Below are 24,794 nucleotides of genomic sequence, written 5' to 3'. Positions count from 1 at the left end.
TCGAGAAAGGGCATCTACTCTACAACTTGTAGAGTACATTATCAGACAGGCAGAAATTTTCTGGGAAAATTTGGAGAAAAGAGCAAAATTAATAATAAGATTGCTGGATTTCTGTTCAGGGCATGGACTAGTCATTACTAACACTATGTTCTAATATACAGATGTGCACAAAAAATAACAAAGTATCATTGTTATTGTTGATGTTGATATCTTCACTATCAACAGTTTCAAATACTCTGAATATACAAGGTACTTAAAAAAGGAAGTGATCACCATTTAGTTTTGAGCAAGATAAAATTAAATATCATATTGAAAGGAAAATCATTTTTATCTACCTTGTTCCAGACATCTTGTAGCATATTATAGAACTAATAAATAAAATATGAGATGGTGAACCACTACCAAAAGACTGGCAAAAGGCAATATTAATTTTATTAATATTTTTTATTATTTATTAATATTAATTCCTGAAAATTATACAGGAATTAGTCTCCTAAACTCTGGATATAAAATCTATAGTAAAATTTTGAAAAATAGACTCCCAATTCTATGAAGATAAGATAGGAGAAAAGCAGAATGGATTCAGGAGAAGCCACTCTTGTGCAGATGGATACTTTATCTTAAAAATTTTATTGGAAAAGCATAGAACACAATGTGGAAACCCATATTGCTTTTATTGATTATTCTAAGGCATTTAACAGAGTTAACTGCAATAAACATTTTTGAGATATTAATAAATGATAGAGCTCCTCATCATTTAATCAAAGCGATCCATGATACATATACAAACAACATGATTGCAGTAAAAATTAATGGAAGAATCTCTGACTGGTAACCTATAAACAGAGGAGTAAGGCAAGGCTGTAGCCCATCACCCATTCTCTTTACAATATATATGAATTCTATAGTAAGACATTGGAGACTCACAGTACATGATTATATCCCAATTAACAAACACACTCATATAGACACATCTGTTTGCAGATGGTCAGGCTATACTTGCAACCTCTGAAACTGATCTGCAATTCTATCCATCATCTTAATCTAATAGGAAAAAAATTTTAATATGGAAATTGAAAAGAGAAGACAAAGGTCTTCTCTTTTGAAATTGCCTTTATGGAAAGAGAACCAATAAAAAGTAAATCTGTTTATATAATACAATTATTGAACAAGTCAACTCTTTCAAATACCTTGGATATCACCTAACCTACAGAGAAGAAAAAGACATAGAAATGAAAATTACAAATTTCAGTAGAGTTTAAATATTATAAATCAAGTTTTTAAATCCTCAAAGGTACAAAAACATACTCAGATTAGAGCTTATAAAACATTGGTAAGACCAGTGCTGACTTATGGAAGTGAGGCATGGATGATCAGAAAAGGAGATGAGAGAAGAATAACTGCAGCAGAAATGAGATTTATGAGGAAAACCTCAGGATACACCTTGTTAGATCATAAAAGAAATAAAGAAAATGTGGAAGAAATGAATGAACAACCCAAACTAGAATATATTGTTAAGAGATTGCTTTTTATTTTTATTCATCTATAAAGAAGATTTTTACTTCAAGTGTTTAGTATTTACACAAGGGCTCAATTCCAATTGGTGCAATGACTTTTAACTGTTTCTTTTAGAATCTGGAAAATCACTGACTCAAGGCCAAATACAAAAAATATACATTTAATAAAACTAATACACTAATAAACTAATAAAACAATATATATATATATATATATACACTTTAAATAAAATTGCATAGCTACAAAATACTGGATCCAAGGCCTTCTAAAATAAATCTACACTTTAAAGATTTTCTTATCCAAAAATATTAAAATGACCCATTCTCTGACTCACTCTATTACTGGACTGTTTCACATATACCTAATTATGTCTATCAGACTAAACACCTTGCTTTCACAATAACAAAATGTTCATAATCAGTTTCTTTGTTAGGGCATTTTCCAAAAATATAAAATTTTCTTCTTTTCTATGGGATCTTTTTTTTTTTTTTTTCCCTTATATAGCACACAATATTATTCCTCCTGTCTCACTGAAGTATAAATATTTCTTACCTCTTACAGTTCTACCTGTTTGGTGCACAATTTACTAATTTTTGTACCAGAGGAAATAAGTTTCTTCTACTACTTTATAAATAACAGATCTAAGTAGAGCTCTTCATTACAGTTTCAAATTTCACCAATTGCTTTTTCTGTAGTAATCTAGTGGCCTTAAGACAGAAGATGATATTTTCTATTCAGCGTGTCCTCAAACATTCAATTAGAATGCCAACTGCAATATCTTCTTTTATTTACTAAATACTTGCAGACAATCACAACTCCTCCAGTTTAAAGACTCACAGTTCTACTATTCCTTTTCAGAATCTTCTATTAATATTCTCCCAACTGTCACATAAAACTTCTTAAGAACAAAATTTTTTTGGTCTGCATTCTTAAACTCCCATTAACTCACTGTTGTTTTCCTTATTATCCCCAACACTGAATGCTCTTATCTGTCAGCTGCCAGTCACCCATCAATCTCCTCAGTGAGCATGTGCATTCCATGTAAGTGGCAAGCAAGAAGCTACGTATAATGGCTGACACATTGTCTCCATTAGCTTAATGAGAATGTCTTTATAAAACTCAACACTTAATAATTTTAAACTACAATAAAAAGAATCGGAAGTAACATAATTATCAGAATCTAGTAAGTACATCAATTTCAAATGGTTTGCATTTTATTTTGACAATAATATCAAAAACGGTGCATTGCAAGTGCCGATATATGTGTTACGAAACCAAAACTAATAATATACTAACATAAACCATTGTAAAAATATTCATAGTTTTAAACTATGATTATTTTTTACATCACTTTCATCTTTCTCTTAAATTTTTTTTTTTTTAATTTCTAAATATTTATCTTATATCTATCAAAACTTACAATTCTGATACTAGAGATAATTGTGAATTTACATCAAACAATTCATTATATTTACGAATTTCATTTCTGTACTTTTCAAATCGTTCATTTAAATTACTCGAATTATGTTCTAAATCTACAGAATCGCTATCAGAATCAAATTATCCAAGCTGAGATTCTTTATCTTCACTAACTAAATTAGAGGTATTTTTACATTCCTCTGGTTATTTAACTTTAAGTTAACTAACCTATGATACTCTGCCACTATTTCATCCATATTAGATTCTTTTTGATTATCATCAAAATGTTGTATATTATCTAAATTATATATGTTGTATATTACGTTGTATATTATCTAAATTATATACCCTGGGATTATTGAAATTTCTTGCATTAGGTTTTGTTTTACCTAAATTTAATTTTCTCCTTTGCTGTGTATTTGAATTGTAGCCAAAAGGTGTGACACCTTTTGGCTACTCGTATATGAAAATATGACTTCTGCATTACTTCAACCTTAGTATCACCTCTGACTCCCACTAATGAGACCTCAATAAAGGTCGAAACTAGTCTGAGTAGTGACCCTTCTCATAATGCATAGCATTATATATGTCCATAAGGATATGTGCTTTGCATTATGGGATACTGAGGCAAGTGATGTGAAGTCATTAGCTTCTTTATATGAGTTGAAAATATTTCAGGTGCAAACTTGTTTGCTTACACTTGTATAAAGGATTAAACCAGGAATATAATTTCTTGGTATATTTAATTCTGCCTTGATGTTCAGAACAGAATGACAGAATTTCTCCCCCCCCCCTTTGAATGTGTTAAATAAATCATTTTAGATTTTATCCAACTTTTACAGATATTCTGTTCATCTAAGAAGTAAATATTCTTCAAATTAAAAATGAAAACAATTGCTAGTTTCTTCCCCGTCTACAAGGAATTAAGGAATTAAAAAGTACTGGTACCTTTTTTTACATATAAAAGCACTGGTATTAATATTTTAACAAAATTATATTGCTTTCTTTTTACTTTAATTATACATTTAATTAGTAGAATACTTTTAATTCAAGAAATATCCTTATTTCTTATTGATATGCATTTATATATATATATATATTCTTAGCCAGAAGAAAATTATGAAATTGTTGATGCTAATTGCATTCCATCATGTGAGTTTAGAGGTAAGCATATAAAATAATATTTTATGAACATTTAGATGATTATTACTTGTTATTGTTAATTTTATCTGGACTTTCATACCAATAATAACCAGTGATTAGTATGATGAAAATATAAAAATATTTTTATGAGTATATTACATTGGTGAATGCACCTTAAAACTTGCTATAATTTGTTATAGGTTATTGTAATGCATTTTATTACCAAGTATTCTTGGTAATAGCAGTACAATTCAACGTATAAGATTATACACTGAATTATACACATTGAATTGTTCTTCTTACCATAATCTTTGTAATTATTCTGAATGATCTTATTCAATCTATTGAATCAATAAGTGTCTTATGGTAATACCTTTTCCTCTTATAAATTCATTCTTCACTGAGGCAGCTATACAGCCCACTGAAAATTTTGTGTTATGTTTATTCTTTCACTTACACAGAAAATAGATTTGGGAGAGATAAAAAGCTATTGCTATGAGATGTAATAACCAGGAGCAGTGAGAGAGACAGAAATAAATAAAACGAAACCAGGTGCTTTGTGTAAGAACTTTATGCAAGATTTCATGGATGAAATACATAAATCACAAAGAAATCTTTAAGTATTGAATTAAATTAAGCATTGTATTGATGGAAATGTTTAAAATTTTGAGTCTGAAGGACATAAACAAGGTCTTGTTTATGTCCTTCAGTCTTATATATGTCCTTAAATGAGATTATTAAGCTAACCAAAATGTTGAGTTGCAGCCTTTTATTGGAAGTTTTTAATAACACAGATATACTTGTTTTTAATAACAAGTAACTTCACAACTGATGGGCAACTCGTATATAGAGGCTAATGACTTCACATCATTTGCCTTAGTATCCCATAATGCAAAGCACATATCTTTATGGACTGTATAATGCTTTGCATTATGGGAAGAATCACTATCCAGACCAGTTTTGACCTCTGTTGAGATCTCATCATTAGAAGCCAGACTGAGATAGATATTGAAAGTTTTTCCACTTGGTTATACTATAAATTAAAGATTTCAAGAAATTTTCATGCACAAACTTTATTTGCTTACACTTGGATAAAAGATTAAATAAACAAAGTTTGTGCATGAAGTAACTTCGCAACTGGGCAACTCTTTCTGGAAAAGCTTTCAACATATGTCTCTAATCCAGAGTATTTTAATAATAAGGTGTGACACCTTGAGGCTACTTGTATATGGAAATATGACTTCTGCGTTACTTCAGCCTTGGTATCACCTCTGGGTTTGGCTCCCACTGATGAGGCCTCATTAAAGGTCGAAACTGGTCTGGGTAGCGGTCCTCCCCATAAATTAAAGATGCCAAGAAATTAAACCAAGAATATCATTTCTTGGCATCTCTTTAATTTATAGTATAACCAAATGGGAAAACTTTCAACAAATGATTGTACAACTAAATAAAATATCATGCTGAGAGCAGATGATACATCTGTCTTAAAGTGAAGGTTTTCACTTTAAGACATATAGTTGAGTTCAAATCCTTGTTATAGTTCCATGATTTGTGTTATAGATATAGAAAAGGCATGGTAGGAAATCAGTTAAATAAATTTATATGGAATAAGATAGAAATTAATCAAAACACTACAGCAGCTGCATACGAGATGATGTTCAAACCTATTTTAACTTGTGGATCTTAGAGATCGGTTAGAAATAATGGTTGATCAAAAATGGTTAACCACAAATATAAGAGTTTTAGGAGAAGTTAGGTGAGTGAACAAATGGTGGAATCATTTTAAAAATGAAGATATTAGGATGGAACCTGGCATTGTTACTTTAGGATTGTATAAGCAAAGCTAATCTCAGATCACATGACATTGGAGATATTTGGATCATAACAGTGTCACATTCCTAATATCATCATTTTTTAATGGAATTCTCTTTTTGAATGCAAAATATCAAGAAAAAGACCCAGAAGAAATTCAAGATATCAGTGGATTGATGCAGTTAGAAGTGCCTTAGAAGACTGAAATATAAAACTTCTGACATTATTGGAGTCCTGATAGATAACAGACTAATTTTAAGGAAAACTGTCTGTCAGATGTTAGTAATAATGTAATCGTTATCCTGTACGCCTGAGGATATGTCAGGAATTTGATGATGATGTTTTCTAAAATAAAATTCAAATATTTGTTTTAAAACTGAATGCTCAAAAAACTTTTAATTTTTTTTTTTCAAAATATATATCTTATCCAATAACATCAGAAGATCTATTTGTCATCTTCAAACCAGAGAACCTTGCTACAATTGACTGGAAGCTTCCAGAAGACTCTGTTGGGTGACAGATGACTCATTTCCAGTGAAGCACAGCAACTTTGATTATTGGAATGTGGAATTTGCTGTTGTTATGTTTGGTGTCTACAACCAAGTCCCAGCTTCTAACCCCTCCCTCTTAATACATATAATGTGAATGATATCTCCAAGAGCATGCTAAACATAGTGAGATGACCTAGATCCCTTTCCCCATCCATTGGAAGGTACTGATTTACTGCTGTGCTCTCAAATGAAACTGGACTTTAATTATATATTGGGTTTTATCCTTTATCTAAGTGTTAGCAAACAAAGTTTGCACCTGAAGTACTTTCAGGACTGGGGAAACTCGTGATAAAGGTGGTGACAAGTGACCAAGATGATAGCAGGTCTATGGAATGAACCTTATGAGAACAGGTTGAAGATTTGTGGGTTGCAGAAATTGGTTGATAGGCAGAAAAGGGGTGATATGATTGAGACATTCAAATTACTGAAGGGTTTCTATAAGATTAATTCAGAAGATATATTTGAGAATAGGACTGGTGGTGGGAGGACTAGAGGCCATACATGGAAGCTGGGCAAGAGTGTGGTTAGCAAGGGAACTATTATAGCTAGGTTTTTTACTTGGAGAGTGGTGAATGAGTGGAATAAGCTGCCAGAGTCTGTTGTGGGTGCCATGACTGTGAATGAGTTCAAGGCGAGGTATGATAGATACTGTGTGAATGTCAAATAGTTGTTCTTGACATGATGTTAGGGCCTCCCTCGATGAGTCTGTCGACTCCTTGGAGTTGCCCGTAATAATAAGTTCTCATCACTTGCCTTAGTGTCTCCCATAATGAAAAGCACATCTCCTTGCAGACATATAATGCTATGCATTAAGGGAAGGGTCACTACCTAGACTGTTTTTGACCCTTCGTTGAGGTCTCATCAGTGGGAGGCAGACTCAGAGGTGGTGATACTAAGGTGGAAGTAATGGAGAAGTCATATTTACTTATATGAGTTGCCAAAGGGCAAGTGGTGAGAACTTTATACCACCTTTACCACAAGTTTCCCTAGTCCTGAAAATACTTCAGGTGCAAACTTTGTTTGCTAACACTTGCATAAAGGATAAAACCCAATATATAATTGGTAGCATAGCCAAGTGAAAAAACTTCCAGAAACTGAACTTTGTTTAGCATATGTTATCAAACCCAATTGTAAGCTATCAGAATGCTTCTGATCAACTAAAACATATTCTTTTTGCAACGTACTCTGGGAGTCTAAGTATAATGGTAGTTTGGATGAAGGAAGACACTGTTGCTGCATAATATCTAGAAGACTGGATACTCCTTACATGAATAACTTCTGAAATTCTAGCACTCTAATATTCCTACTCTCTAGTTCTTCTTCATCATTGTGAAGAACATGCAATTACAAGTAATACTGCATATCGAAAAACCTCCTGCAAAAATCATTATCATCATGGCTCCTTCAGAGAATTCAAGGAGTCATTGTGGTGTGTGGGGGAGTCTTATTTTTAGTTGCTCATATCCAAATATCTTTCATGTTTCTCTCTCATTGAATACTTGCTACACACACACACACACCAGAGAAAGAACCTGAACTTCCATTGCTTCATTATCACATCCTTATTTAGATTTTACAGATAACCTTGCATTCTGTTCCCACCTACAATAAAGTGCAAAATCGAACTTATATCTGTACTGTAATGAACCCCTATCCCATACTAACTTTCATGAAAACATGAAAGTTAGTATGGGATGAGGGTTCATGGTCTGGATGTTTTCAAAATATTTTGAACACACCTAAACAAACAACATTAAAGGATTTAATTCACGTTAGAAAAAGAAAAGGACAGTTTCTCCTTCCTACACACTTTAATTACATGCTAGCCTGCTGGCATTCTCTGTTTACAGAAAATCCCCCCCCCCCCCACACACACACGTAGATAAATTCACAAACAATCACATCACCCCTCTCAACAGTATAGAATTAATAAAACTTTTATATAATAGGGCTAAATTAATAACATTTCAGATAACATTTTTTCTCTCCTCTGAACCTGATCATCTTCGCAAAACCTTCTTAGCCAATGGCTACAATTCCTACATTATCCAAAAAATATTAAAACCTGAAATTCACACATACTCTCACCCTTTCCAGAACAGAGACTATTCCATATATCCAAGGCACATCTGAAAAACTAACAAAAATCTTTTTTAAAAAATACAGACTTTCAACCACTTACTGACCATATAAAAAAATTAGCATCTCTTATCTGCTCCACCAAAGACCAGCCACAGTTCCCAGACCTGCCAGGTGTTTATAAGTCCCTTATAGTTGTAAACTATCCTACTATAGGCAAACAGGGAGGACAGCCAACATCAGAATTGCTGGACATAAGGACTATATCCATTTCATCACTACAGCCACTCAGGACTTGCTGAGTGGCTGTAGTGATGAAACCCAACAGCCAAGGATACCCTACTGTCAGTTGACATGCTTCATCTTCATCACTTAGTGTAGTGCCTATGTGCACATAATTTATTTGGTTCCCTGACAATGGCAATTTGACTTTGCCAAAATATTGGAAGTATTAATTAAATTTATTTTACTTAATATTAGTTGTATTTTCCTTAAAAAGTATAAAAGTACCTTTATACTTTTTAAGGAAAATACAAGGAAAATTTTAAGGAAAATACTTTTTCCTATAAAAGTACCTTATGAATAACTAACATATAAGCTCACCAGACTTAACGGGACATTATCTCTCAACTTCAGCTGTGCTCTACAGAATTCTTTCCATCACAAGAAGGGAATATGTGGGCATTCATCAGATCTGACATCCTATGTCAGTATGGCAGACCTAAAATCTCCTCTCTTTCATATAGTCCTACTCAAAATTTCCTTCATACACATTGTTGCATTCATTTGCTTTTTTTTTTACACTTACTAAATTCTGTTATCTGTTTTGAAACCTTGATTTACTGTAATCCAAGTACTTGAACACTTGAAGTTTTCTTCCTTGGGAACCATATTGTTATCAACTGTCTTTCTTCTCCTGTTCTGGGGATCAACCTGGTAGGGATGCCAAGGTATTTGCTATTAGCAATGACTTAATATAAATAGTTAATCTACTCACCAGAATATCAGATAATATCACCATCCAATATCCTTCTTTTCTTAACTAGCTCTCCTTCTAGTTATATTGTAGATATGGGTAACTCAGAATGTCTTGGTAACTTCTCTTGGTAACTCAGAATATCTCATCTGTTTTCTTTTTTATGGAATATATTTACCCAGTCAGTCTCATGTCCTTTGGCATTACAAATGGCACCAAATGAGATGATCTCCATGCCTTCTACTCTTTTCCATGGTCTGGTTACTGTTTCTGTTCTCCAATAAAAATCTGCTCTGACTATCAGTAAATTTTAACTGAAATGTAGGCCTTCATTCCAACCTGATCTTCAGAGCTAAAATATAATTCATGTTTTGAAAATAATTGGCTATACTGGATTTGTGTGAATTTTAGTGGTTTTGCTGTTTTTATGAGTGCTTTCATGTTTGTTGCTTAGAGTTGTGTGAGAAGAAAGTTATTTACCTTTCTTCTCACACAACTCTGCTAACACCCCATTTATAATCTTTACTCACTATCATACCTGGGCAACACGCTACCTTTCCTACCACACTGTTATCTTTTAATGCAAAGCACATCCTTTTCAGTGTGTATAATACTATACATTATGGGATACACATTCAGAAGGATGTGCGTTTTGCATTATGGGATACTAAGGTAATTAATGTGAAGTAATTAGCCTTTATATACAAATAGCCTAGTCATGAAGATACTTCACATGCAAACTTTGTTTGCTTACACTTAGATAAAGGATTAAACAAACAGTATAATTTCTTGGCATCTTTAATTTATAACTGAGTGAAAAAAACTTTCAACAATATATAATGAGAATATTAAATATCTGTGATTATTTTACTAAGAGGACAAAAAACCCTCTGTTCAATGCTGCAGCTGTCCAATGTCAGAGAGTTATATTCCTCATAAGTGAACTCTCGGTAGGTACATAAGTGTAATACCAAAATATAGAGCTTTGGAAGGCTTCAGTTTGGTAAGAATAATAATACGTAATGAGAATATTAAATATCTATCATCATTTTATCATTTTTTAAAACTAAATAAGTGAAAGAAAGTTTCAAATTTTACCAGAGTTTATGAAAATTAACCTTCAGTATAGGAGTTGCCTTGACTAACACTGCTAAAGACATAATAGACTCTTCCCAGGAATCCTTATATTCATCTTGGATTAGTACGTTTCACTAATCTTGCCAATTTGAAGCCTTCTGGACTCTATATTTTGGTATTTTTTATATATATTTTGTTTATTTCTTTGAATCTATAACAAAATGTTAAACTTGGTAAGCAGTCAATCACAGTTCCCTCACTGAGAGAAGCAAATTAAAGTAAGAAACATATGATAGACATTATACTTGCAAGGAAAAGAATGCTTGATATTGCTTTCAAGACTGTTTTATAGAATAACACTAAAACTTTGGGATCTTTTAACAGATTATTTCTTTGATAAGAACTATGTACTTACAAAGAGTTTTCATTTCTCTGCTAAAATTCTGTAATTATGTAAACAGTGTACACATTATGGTCACGTGATAGCTATATATAGTAACAATTTGTTCACAGTAAAAATATCAGTATTACAAATTCAACTATTCATTATGATGATTGATTCATCCAGTTATAACATGAAAACATCACTGTATTTAAATATTGCATTTTATTATGCATTTCAAACTTTTTTTAACACAGTTTCGCCTCCTCTGATGAGCAATATGAAACTTAAAAATAAAATAATATTAAAAGAAGATAGTGACTAATAAATCAGTTGCAGTATTCCTAATCTGAGCTATAATTATACTGGATCATTTCAAAATGCAAAATGTTATCCACATTTGATTTTACAACTATGCTGACAATATTTGTCATACTATTGTGTTCATATGTAGTTTCAGCCAATCTAGAATACATTATTGTTGGCTTTTTTGACTCATGGAAAAGTGAGGATGAGGATTGATCAAGAATGCAGAGAACCAACTCAGAAGTCCAAGTTTGTTCCTACATTTCCTTTAGGCTGTATGATATTTCATGGTTAATCACACCAAGTCACAACTTCCCTGTATACTAGGTAGCACAAAATTGTTCCTATTTGCCTCCAGGTTTCATATACTAGCTTTATTTTAATAACAGATTTTGAGCTCACTCCAACTTCTAATGGCCTTTTCAGTTTCCTCAAATTGTTTATTCAAAACATTAGCACTGTCAGTAAGTTTTAATGGCAAACCGTGAGCAGACATATAAGTACAAAATTAATACCGGCAAAACTCGCGTAAAAAGATTATTTAATAGTATAATTATTTTCGCCTGTGTGTCACAGGCATCTTCAGTACATTTTAAGCTCAAATTAAACAATAACTGACAATTCCAAAAAGCGCCACCTAAGTAGCTAGTGTAAGATAACTAAAAGGTCAATAAATTTCCTAAAAAAAAAAAAAAAAAAAAAATAAATAAATAAATAAATAAAAATTATATATACAATAAAAAGTTAGGAAGGATTAGCTGAATTATAAAGCACTATCTCCCATAAAAGGGATAGACGTAAACCATCAGATCTGTTTAAGTTAGGCGAGTAAAGTAAAGTTTCACATCTTTCTTTTCGTTCCATGAGGAACCGACTTTTGTGAAAGACGCTTGTCTTTTTCCAATGAACAAGGCATTAATGAACGTATAGCAAAAGTTTTAAAACCACTGAATATTTTTGTTGCCTTTCGACCATTCAGAAAAATCTCCACCTTTCTCACTTCTCCTAAGGACAAGCTTCCGCATCTTAATTATCCAGGTGTTTACCAAATTCCTTGCTCTTGTGGATTATCTTATTTCGGACAAACAGGAAGATCTGCATCTATTCGGCTAGAAGAACACCAGTCTTATAGTCAATACCTTTAAATCTTTTTATGAGTTTTTCTGTTATTAATTTTGTATTTATTTAGCACTGTCATTTTTAGGTGATTGCTGTGTCTTGGGTATCTTAAAATTTTCATGTAAGAATTAAATGCACCACAAAAAATATAACATATACCCTGCTACAATTTTTTTATCATCAAAAAATTTACTAACCTCTCTGATCATTTGGTTAGCTATCTGTATCCTGGGTATCACAGGCATCTGTGATACCTGTTTTAATCCTAACAATGATTAAAAGTCATTGTTAGGAATTTAATCCACCTGAAAACTATAAACATGCTATTGATTTTTCTATCATCACCAATAGATAAAAACCGTTTTGTCAGATGACCATGTTGCCATTCCATTGCCCTCTCTTTTTCAGTTGTTCTCATTTCTTTTGCATTGTGATTATTAATACATGATGTAATACTATTATGTATTAATTACATATATATTACATATTACATCATCTAGTCTCATACCAGGTGATGAAATTAATCTACCACCTTCAGAAAATAGCTAATGTTCATGCCAACAACTAGTATTCAAATGAACTTGAGCTTATTGATTGGAAACCAAGCTGGAAAATTAATCTTTATATATAAGGAATAATCCTTAAATTAATCTTTATATGGAATAATAGTTGAAATCTTAAGTGAATTATATTTTTTCTGTTTAGAAAATAAATGGTCTGGATCATCTGATATATCTCTTGCATCATCATCTTCTTCAGTTTCGGATCGTCCAGCACTGCCGCCACGCAGTCAGGGTCCCCAGTTTTTTGCTCCACCACCATTACCAGAAAAGCCTTCAAAATTACTAGATTCTGCAGGCCTAATAGCTAGAAAAAATAGTGGAAACAAGGAATGGCTAATTAAAACTATAGATAATACAAATGTGGACCAACAACAGGAAATAGGAAGTACAAATCTGACATCAGCTGAAACACCTCGAGAAATGCGTAGGGCTGCACCATTACCAAACACATCTCAGAAATTGGACTACAGTTTATGCGGCAGTGGGAACGGTGGTGCTGATACCATATCACTCGCATCAACTACAGATAGCCATTCTTCCAGATCATCAACTCCTGACAGAGGAGGTAATTATAAAATGAATTTCTACAACTACTATTAGTATTGCTTTCATTACCAAATTTATAATTTTTCATTGTAAGAAATTTGTATTATATTTGATTTTTGAATTCCAGTTCCTCATATAAACCCTCAAAGGGTGTATATAGGATATTATGATAGTGTTGATATAACTTTTTTATGTAGTACTAACTTGCTGTTGACAATTTTTAAATTAATCTGTTATCTGTGAAAACTCGAATATTATCAGATTTTATATTTCTATCTTCTAAGGAACTTCTTGCTGTATCAGTTCACATAGATCTATGTGAATCTTTTTCCTTCCATTTGGCAAAAAACACTCGTTTTGCTCGCCTTTCCCATTCTGTTTAAGTGACCATATCACTTGAGATTTACTCTGCTCGCACATCTCCAAATGATAACAATGCAATGTCAAGTTCTTTCCTGATATATCCTCTTTTTTTTTAATATGATATTGTCATTGATACTGTAATAATAATATCTCTTTTCGTTATATTTATGTACTTGTAATTATCATTTATTTAATTACTTATCATCAAACCTTCAAACTGCGCCTTTATATTCTTTTCCCTATCGGTCGTAATACCAAGTTTGTAATCGTTGCTCGAGTTCAATCACTCTTAATCCTCTCTGGCTATAATTTGCTTCCCCCCCTTCTCAAGGTCGCAAGTATGCTCATTTTCACGTGTACTTAGTCTAGATTCAGGAAGTACTTCGGGCTGGAACCAATTCCCTTGTCTATCTTGCTGACTTTCTCTTGCACTGATCTTTAAAAATTTATTTGTTTTTTTCAACTGCTCCATTAAAGATCACGTAGAGGAATTGTATGTCTTTCCCATACATGTGAGAGAAACATCCAGCTCAACACGGAATATCTCTAAAGTTTAATTCTAATTCAATCAACGTTTAAAACTTAAAATCAGTCGGTCGTGGTTATTCTATCTTCAGGACACACAAGTTCTATGTTTTATAAGACAGTGCATTGGCAAGGCAGAATCAGGCAAGCTATTAACAAACAAAACTGTTTATATAGTATAATACATAGTATAAAATTATAAAGATTAAAAATTGTATGTAAACTTCATTGAATATAATGCAATAAACGTTTTAGGCAAAATAAAATAAAGTTCATCTTTTAATCGTTATCACTGTCTTTATTTACGAGTGGCCAGACGTCATCATCACTTGAAATCTTTTGGGCATCATTTGTATAATTCTCATTGCATACTTTGGCTGGTTTAGTTATCAAGAAGTCAGTAATAGGACCATGCTTACCAATATGCTGCAATTTTTTTATTAAGTTCATAATATGGAGCTAAACAAATATCCAATTGTCTCGTGAATTTTCTGGAGCGCTCCACTGAGGGATCATTATCCATAAAATAGCTTCTTAACTTTCTTGCCAAGTCCAATCCTTCTGCTAATTTCTTTTAAACTGAATTCTTTACCAATTCATCACAATCAGAATCTTTGGCAGAACTTCCCACACCATTTGGTTCAATGTCATGTATTAATTGTACCAGTTCCCCCTCATTTAAATCTGTTTCCCTATCAATTAATTCACTAATTTCGTTTTCAAAAGTCCTCTCCACCAAAAATGTGTGCGACGTTTATTATACAACTTAGCTCTTCATCCACCTGCAAGTACGAAATTTTGTTCCAGAAAGACTTCAGGCCATATTTTTTTCCAGCAGGCATTCAGTGCAGAGGGTTGTAATTCCTTAATGGACAGAGAAATAATTTTCACACAATTCAATATTGAAAACTCTTTCCATGCTTGGAGCAGTGCCATGTTTGGATTAGATTCCATTTTTTCCAAAATGAATTGGAATGTTCATGTTGATATTATTCCTTGGTTGAGTGGTTGAATTCCAAAAGTAGTATTAGGTGGCAAAAAACTTATTTTAATATTCAGATGGCTTAAATTTGTTAGGTGGCCTGATGCGTTATCTAAAATTAGTAGAATTTTGAAGTCGATATTCTTTTTGTTTGTGTAACTTTCTACATCGGGTACAAAACTTGAAAAACCAAATATAAATTCACTACTTATAATTACATGCACAATATGGGCAGACAAAAATTTAACAAAGATAAAATTAGATTTTTAAGTCGCATGGTGAAAAATATATGAAAATATAAAGGGTTACTACAATTTGTAGACCGTGTTATATCGAAACCGCATTGTATAAGTACCCCGTTGAAAAGGGGTTACTGCAATTTGTACACCGTGTTATACGAGGGTTACCTGTACTTATTTGGAAAAAATTAACCTAATAGTCTCGGACAACAGCACCTATCAACTTGTTAACTATGACCTAAAATAAAATTAAACCAAATAAAAAAAGACAATGGAGAAGCTACTTAAATCAGTCACCACATGGTCCAAAGATACCATTAAAAAATTGTTTCCACACTACGCTCATTCCCCAAGTATTTATGGTCTACCAAAGATTCACAAACAAAACACACCACTCCGGCCAGTAGTTGAAAGTATAGACAGCCCCAATTATCACCTAGCCAAGAAACTAGCATGAACACTCAAGGAGGTGGTAGGTCATTCCCCCTCCTATATTAAAAACATACAACACTTCGTAAACAAAATCAAAGACATCACACTGGGAAAAGATGATTTATTAGGCAGTTTTGACATCTCTACCCTCTTCACAAATGTCCCAATCATGACACAATCCTTCTATTATAGGACAAATTCCCTCCCAATATCACAGCACTCTTTGTGCATGTATACTACATGTAGGCTATTTTATGTGACAAAACACTTTCTACCTACAAAAAGAAGGCACAGCCATGGGCTCACCATTATCACCGCCCCCCCCACCCCCATTGCTAACTTTTACATGGAACATTTTGAGCAATGTGCTCTAAATTCCTCTCCTTTAAAATCCAAAGTCTGGCTTAGATATGTTGCCGATGTTTTTGCTATCTGGCCCCATGGCTGCCAGACATTAGATACTTTCCTCAGTCACCTAAACAAACAACACAAAGCATACAATTCATAATTAGGATTGAAAAGCAGAACATACTTCCATTTCTAGATACACTTGTCACACATCTTCATTCTGGCAGTCTTTACACTGTTTACCAGAAACCGACACATACTGGCCAATATATACACACAAACTCCTACCACCACCCAACACAAAAACTAGGGGTCATTAATACACTTAAAAACAGGACTTTGGATATTTGCTCCAATGAACAAGCATTTAAAGATGAATTAAAAGTCATCAGCAATATCTTCCTAAAAAATGGTTACAGCCAAAATACTACAACAAAATGCTGTACAAGACCTCACTTAAAAACAAAAATAAACAATACTACAAAAATACAACCTTAAAGCCACCTTTAAACCTCCTGCAAAATTAAAGAACTTACTCAACTCATCCAAGGATCTGCGCTCTCCGCTGGCCCACCCTGGAGTATACCGTATTCGTTGCACCTGAATACAGTATAGGAATTGTGCATCCTATAAAGAGGATGCACAATTCCTATCAGAAAAAAGGAACATAAACAACACGTTAAATATAATAACTATGGTGAAGCTGGTCTTTTTGATCATGCCCCGAACACTTTACATAGAATTGACTGGAAAAGCACCTTTTGTTTACATCACACCAAAACATGGTATGAATGTAAATTTAAGGAGACCTGTGAGATCCTTATCAATCACCCTAATCTTAACGATAATGATAGTCTAAAAATCCGAAGAATATGGAAGGCACATATTGTAACTACTTAACTTAACCTTTCTTCCTAAGAGTTAATTATAAATAGGACCATACGTAATCCAGTATCCTAAATCTAACATAACAATTGTCATGTTAAATTAGGACATCATTTTTACTGTAACAAAACTATCTGTATCTATAAAATAATGTTTCTCTGATGTCTTAAATAGAATTATAGCTTTGATGTAACTAATTTATTTTATTTTCACTAGAGGTCAGGCCAGTAGAATAACTGTTGATCAAATTATTGTCTCTTCGGGATACTGTGCGAAATGCAGTTTAACTTGTCTCTGTATATATATGTGTGTATACTCCAGATGATTACCTTAATATGAAGGTCGAAACGTCAGGAAATTAAAATGATTATTTATAACACGGTTGTATAGTCCATAATTTGTGTAAAATGAATGCTGATCACCGTGTAACACTAAAGGAAAGGAGTGGTAAGGATGTGTTTAGCAAGGACATAAGGACTAGATTTTTCGCTTGGAAGTGGTGAATGAATGGAATGGGTTGGTTGAGTCACTTGTGAGCACTTTGTTATTGGTTTTAAAAAGAGGTACGATAGATATTGTGTTGGTAGTTTGGATCTCTCACACAAGGTGTCCATTATTGCCTGGACATCTCTCACATGAGGTGTCCATGCAATAATAATAATGGATGCAGTTGATGTCTGCATATTTTTATAGTCATTTGTTTGTTTGTTTGTTTTACTGCTGATTTTCATATTGAAAATTTATTACAACAGCCCAGTTTAGTTAGGGAGTCCTGTAGACATCTTGCTGACCTTGTTGGCCAGTTGGTATAAAATCTGCTCTCCAACTCACAGGCTGTGGGTTCAAATCTCACCATTGGCATGAATTTTTGTGATTGTCTTTAGGTGGTAGATGAATTTCATTACCAGTGTGAGACCAATGTCCTGCTTATTGAAGCCCTGAAGTGAGTTGAAAATATTTCATGTTTGGTCTCTAGAGTCTGTACTATATAAAAAATAAATAAAAATTCAGTGTGTGTATACAGTTAATAAAAAAAAAAAAAAAAAAAATGAAAAAATGTTGGGGGGGGGGGGAGTCCTTTGCCCACTCACTGTTTTAATATACTATAGGCTCGACCTTTCATAAGTGGGAAGATGTCTACTAGATTTGCTTAGGAATACATTATGTGCATAAAGTAAAGAACTGAGTTGAATATTTCAATTTTAATATCAGGCCTAATTCATTATATGTTCCATATAGATGATGAATAGCAGCAGAAATAATGTGCACCCGTGTCTCACATCTGATTTGGTATCAAACCATCTTCCTATACTTCTATCAGTTCTGAGTTGTAAATCAACATTACAACTTGCATTTAGTAATTCTCACATTCAGCTTTATTTCCCCTTTTATAGATGAATTCTATTTTGAATTATGCAGTGTATCCACTGTAAAACTTTTATACCTCTATATTTAATTTTTCTGATTGAATATAATCTACTCAGATATCTTTCCATGTTTTGGGTTTTTGATGCTTTTCTACCTCAAGTATTGACATGTATGCCTCATTGCATTTCTCTTGAATGTTTTCTACCATCATGCTGGCTCTGTTTGTTTCATTTAGCAGTCTTTCAAAGTAATTACTTCAGACTGCTAGAATATATTTATTTTTCATATATTGATATAAGGGATAACTATGCATTATTCATTATTCTAAATTAAATGTAGACACAGTTGAAAAAATTATTTAAGATAGATTAACTAGAAATATTTTTATACACATACCATGGATCGTTATCAGTATGTACACCAAAAAATTATGACAAAGAGAGTTGTGGTGTGGGGAACCTATGCTCGTGATTTCGACTGAGATCCTGTGTTTTATTGCCTTAAAAGTGAATACCAAATGTTACTCACACACTGCACTGATGTGCTGCACAGTTTACCTATCGTGTGTGAGATAAAAAACTAGTTTCACATCAGTCTTCATTCTTAATCTATGGAAATGACACAGTTGCATATCAGTATAATAATGTACTCTCCAGGAACTGTGAAAACATGGTTTTGAGAGTGCAGAGAACCTCCTTTGCTAAAAATTATAAAGTTGGTTGGTGACTAATCAACGCTGTAGAAACTAACTAACATTTTAATAAGAGTGGTATCCGTAATCAAAGACTAAGGCAGCCCAATGGTGTATTGAGTTTTATGAAAATGGGACTTTCAAGTTCAGTTATCCATATATACTTTTTTTTTTTCTCACTCAGCATATGTGACAAAAACTACAGGGAAACCTCGCTTAACTCAAATTTGATATGTGCAATTGAGTGAAATTATACCATTTTCCACTTTAAGCAAGTGATTAATCAGTTAACGTGTTTTTTTTTTACGTTACGCGAAATTTTTTGTTATCAATCTGTTGCTACTGCTTCTATAAGCATGCAGATCACCTGAAATAAAAGCTATTTAATGACCAAGATGGAGTGTTTTTTATCGCTCTGGATTGAGGATTATAACCAAAAAAGAATATTCCTGAATATTTCCTGTACTTCTTAGTACAGGGAATATTCAGGCAAAAGCTCTCAATATTTTTACCTAATTGAAAAAGACCAAATTTCAAGAGGAATGTGAAAGCTTGACTGTTTTAAAATCGAACTGGACTATATAAAATAAAATTAACTGGGGAATCTGCCAGTGCTGATAAAGATTCTGAAAGTTGCAAAGCATGATTCAGGAGGATGATTATGACAATCGGCAAATAATCAATGGCAATGAAATTGGTCTCTTTTGGGAAGCTTATGCCAACAAAAACTTTCCTAGCTAAAACTGAAACATCTCAACCAGGATACAAAATATCTAAATATCGTCTTATGCTTTTATTAGGAGACAGTGCAGAAGATGACTTTAAACTCAAGCCTATGTTAATTTATTGTGCTCAAAATCCAAGATCTAACATTATTGAAGAAATCAGCACAAGTGAAAAAGAACTTGGATTTAATGAACTAGATAAGGAACTTGCTCGATTCCCATTCAGCACAGTTAAACGAGAATGATCTCCTTCAACTAGAAGAATAGCGTACATGTGAAGAAGATAAGGAGTGCAAACAAGAAGAAAATTTACAACTAAGAAGCTAACTGCAAAAAAACTTGAGCTAGTTTTCAATCACATTGAGTATGCTAATGAAATTTTGTTTGATGCTGATCCTGATATGGAATGAAGCTTCAAAGTCTGCCGAATTCTTGATAAAGCGATCACAAGCTATCACAAATGGCATGACAAAATGAAAAAGTTGAGCATGATTCAAACATCATTACTTAATATTTTTGTAAAAAAGTAGCTCAATCAAATGTTTAGACATTAAATAAAAATTTAAGCAATTGATTTTTATTAACCTTGATGATTTTATCCTCTAATATAGCTTATACTGTAATTGTTTTTTCCAATTTACGCTAACTGGTGGATGAATTATAATTATTCCTATTGTTTGTTGTATTCGCTTAACGCGCATTAATTGATGGATTAATTAATCATGTTAAGCGAGATTCTCCTGTATACAGTGTTTTGTGTATGTGTTGTGCCCATGCTTTTAAAACAAAATAGGACTCGTGCTACAAGCATTTTTCTGTGTCCACTCATTTTATTAGAAAAGAAGGTCAGTGTCATGTCACTATATTATGTGCACTATGAATTCAGGCAAATTGTATGTTGATAGTGCTTCTTTCCTGCTCAGAAGGCTCTTTCAAAATGATTGTGCTTTCTCATCTGCAAGTTACCTGTGATTCACTCTATTGTGTTGAACGATCAAAGTTATGTGGTTTTCATACAAAGAAATTTTTTCGTAACTTTTTCAACCATTAGCTGGGTGTGTCCTCATTGGAAACTCCAGTTTTTTGTTGTTTTTTTTTCTCTTCATATAGACAAGATGTACATCACCCTGCCTGAAAAAAAGGAAAAAAAAAAGTTCATCTGATAGATGCTATCTTGTGACCTCAGTTAGCTTTATACTAATCTTAAAAAAATTGTTTTAAACGATGCATTCATGTTTCCTTTTTTTTTTTTTTTTTTTCTGGACTGAAAAAAAAATATTTAAAATAATTATTTCTTAAGTTATGAAAAGCCTTTCAAAAATGAGACTCATTCTTGATATTGCATCTCTGTTTCAGGATGATGTGTTTTAAAGCATATAAAGATCAGTAAAAAAAAAATTGATAACTAAAAAATAAGTTTTGGAACATCATATTTTTCTTTTTATTTATCTTCCTTATATAATTTATCTCATTGCATATATTTCAGCACAAAGTATTGCAAACAGACCTTTGCCTCCGGTTCCAGGCATCCAGAATAAAAGGCATTCTGAGGTTAGTAGTATATTCACATTTTTTCCTTTAAGATATAAAATAGGCACAACCAGAAAATACTGCTAATGGAAAGAAGCTAATTATTAAATATCATTTGTCTTTGCAAGATTTGCTTTTCAATTATGTTAGTAAAAGATTCTTCATGAAGTGAGGCATTAAATCTTCTTTAAGACGTGGAGTCTTTTTTCGTGTGTTTTCTTTATCTTTCCTTCTGTGAAGACTGGAAACCTAAAGCTTGAAAAATACATTTGGTACATGCTACCGATTAAACCCCTCCATGTGAGTCACATGTTTGTGGTGGAGGGGACCTCCCAATGATGGTACCATCCCTTTTCATTCTTCCTCTTTTTCTTTGCTTTTCTTCACATAATCTTCATTCCACTTCTCCTCAGTCTTTTTTACTATCCTGTCTTCCAGACCACTGTTCACTGGGCTCCAGTGCCTCACCACCATGTTTACCATGTGGTGTGACCCATGTACATCCAGAAAGGGAGATCCTGGTAGTCTTCCACTACTTTGACCTCTGCTTCAGCAAGACAAGCAGTTGCCTGGACAGGATCAATCAGCTAGTGGGCTGACCTGTAAGGGCCAAGGGTGTTGTAATAAGTCTCCTTCCCCCATTGTCCATGGAGAGAGAGAGTCCAAGGATTGCAGTGGTGCTCATATGGCATCCAGGATCCTGGCATTCCACTCCTGAGCGCAGTCATTGCTTGCTGGAGAGTGGCATCCATGTGTGACTCCATGGTGAGTTTTGGTGCTGAACTAAATTATACTCAAGCATGAATCCTTCATCCTCAATCATTTCAGGGGCCCTAATTATTGATACACCTTTCGAACAGAAGCAAGAAACAAAAGACACATGATACCAGTATAAATGCACAGTTTTTCTAATCATCCATGCTACAGGTGAAAAGCCAAAGGGAAAATGTTGCTCTTCTTCATTGAAGGATATAAAAAGGCTGGCAGGTTCTCCCAAAACAATGAAGAAACTATGTTCTGCAATGTCCTCATAGAAATATCATGTCAACGACATTCTGAAAAACTACTCAGAGCGACATTAGTGGATGGAATCCCAATAACAGTTACATCCCATAAAACACTCAATTCCTTTAAAGGAGTGATCTTAGACTGGGATCTCCTAGATGTCCCTGATGAGGAGATATGTTCAAAGCTGAAAGATCAGGGTTGACAGGTATGATGCACATCATGAGCTGATATGCCTCATACCAACATCTATTAAAGATAAGCCCCTAACATCTGTTAAAGCAGGGTGTCTCATTTGTCCTGTTCGACTGTACATCCCTAATCTGCTAAGATGCTTCAAATATCAGAAATACGGACTTTTTTTTAACTGCCTGTTGTGGCTTTGCCGCCTATGCCCAATGTGGAAGTAAAGAGCATAATAACCAGCCTTGCTCTGCCAAGAAAACTCAATGTGTAAACTGTAGGGAGATCACTCAGCATACTCCCTTGCATGTCGGAAATGGAAAGATGAGAAAGAAATACAAAAAATAAAAACAGAACATCATATCAGGATGCAAGAGCCACTACACCTGCTCTGAGATCTTATATTGAGAAGGTTACAGTAAAGAAAATGTCAACAGTAACTCAAACTTGCATCCCACCATTTGATAATTTCACCATATCCGAACTATACAGTTGTGACTGTTTCTTTGTTGAGTACATCACTCATACGATGTACAGCTCCCTCCAAAAATGGTTCCATTCAATGCGAACCCACTAAAAAAATTATGGCAAAGTTATCACTTGAAAACAAACTGCCAGACCCTTCTACAGAAAAAATGGATACTTCAGTATCCACTGAAAGCAACTTGAACTTACCTGGTAATCCTGATACATCTGATGACTTATTGGATATTCAAAGCTGAAAGATCAGGGTTGACAGGTATGAGGCATGTCATGATCTGTATGGGTATCACCTCAACTTCCCAGAAACCAGACAAATCTATGAAGGCTAAACAATAGGAAAATTTTCACAATGGAACTGTCATGGGTTTTTGCCAAAATATCAGTATCAAGCACCTTTTGCAGAAACACAAACCTGTTTTTTCTGTCTGCAGGAAACTTATTTAAAACCTAGGGAGGGTTCTACCATCAGGAATATCACTCTTGTACACAAGGACAGAACTGGAGATTGACCTACGCATGGTGGAGTAGCTATTCTCGTGAGCAGTCATACTACATTCCATCATGTTCAGCTTAATACTGCTCTGGAAGCAGCGGCGATTCACCTATCTGTTGGGTATCAAACGCTAATATATTTACCACCAGGTTCTGAACTAATGAAACAGCACTCGATAATTTCACAATCATCACCTCTCCCTTATTAATAACAGAGCAAATACCTTCTTCTTCTGCATACCTACCTGCTGTTATTCAGCAATTGATCTTACAGTGATGACATCCATTATAAGATGCTGAAACACCTTCCATCATCTTCTGTGGATCTCCTTATTTTACTATACATCAGAATATTTACAGAGGGAAGAGTTTCCGAACTCTTGATATAAGTCGATTGTTGTTGCTATCCCAAAACCAAGCAAGGATCCAGCCCAGGCCAACAGTTATCATCCCATTGGTCTTACTAGCTGTCTTTGTAGGTCTTGGAAAAAATGATAAATGAAAAGCTTCTCTGGTACTTAGAAAGCAACAAACTTCTTTCCAATACACAGTGTGGCTTTCATAGACACCGGTCAACCTTGGACCATTTGATTCATTTAGAAACATGTATAAAAGATGCTTTCCGGAAATGAGAACATGTGATTTCAGTGTTCTTTGACATGGAAAAAACTTATGACACAGCTTGGAGATCTTGGAGATATGGCATATTAAAGGACCTGTTCAATCTTTGTCTGATGGGATACCTTTCTGTTTTTATTAAGAACGTTCTCTCCAGCAGTCTCTTCCAAGTCTGAGTGGGTAGCATGTTATCTCGACCATATCATCAAGAAGAGGAGTTTCCTCAAAGCTGTCTTAAGTGTGACTCTCTTCACTATTAAAGTGAACTCATTTACTGAACAACCTCCTTCCACAGTAGGCAATTGTCTTTGATGATTTCGATGAAGTTATTGATTTCACAGTTTATGCAATATGCAGATCATTGAAAGACAACTTCAACAAGCAATCGATTGTGTCTCTTCATGTGCTGTTTGTCATGGGTTCAAGTTATCTGC

At 33.6% G+C, this 24,794-nt stretch overlaps 1 protein-coding gene across 3 annotated transcripts in view; it reads left to right on the top strand.

Annotated features, from left to right (window-relative positions):
* Positions 1 to 24,794, top strand: part of LOC150110523 (uncharacterized) — a 245,728-nt gene that overhangs the window by 210,827 nt on the left and 10,107 nt on the right. For all 3 annotated transcript variants that reach the window (XM_090399580.1, XM_090399594.1, XM_090399588.1), the window contains 3 exons: positions 4,044 to 4,101; positions 13,088 to 13,510; positions 21,536 to 21,600. In XM_090399580.1, coding sequence (XP_090255706.1) covers positions 4,044 to 4,101; positions 13,088 to 13,510; positions 21,536 to 21,600 — 546 coding nt within the window. The remainder of the gene's footprint in view (positions 1 to 4,043; positions 4,102 to 13,087; positions 13,511 to 21,535; positions 21,601 to 24,794) is intronic.

This window comes from Typopeltis vanoorti, chromosome 1 (genome assembly GCF_054136105.1).
Source record: "Typopeltis vanoorti isolate ZY-2024b chromosome 1, IOZ_Tvanoo_1.0, whole genome shotgun sequence".
Taxonomy (NCBI): domain Eukaryota; kingdom Metazoa; phylum Arthropoda; class Arachnida; order Uropygi; family Thelyphonidae; genus Typopeltis; species Typopeltis vanoorti.
This window is presented reverse-complemented; position numbering and strand designations above follow the sequence as displayed.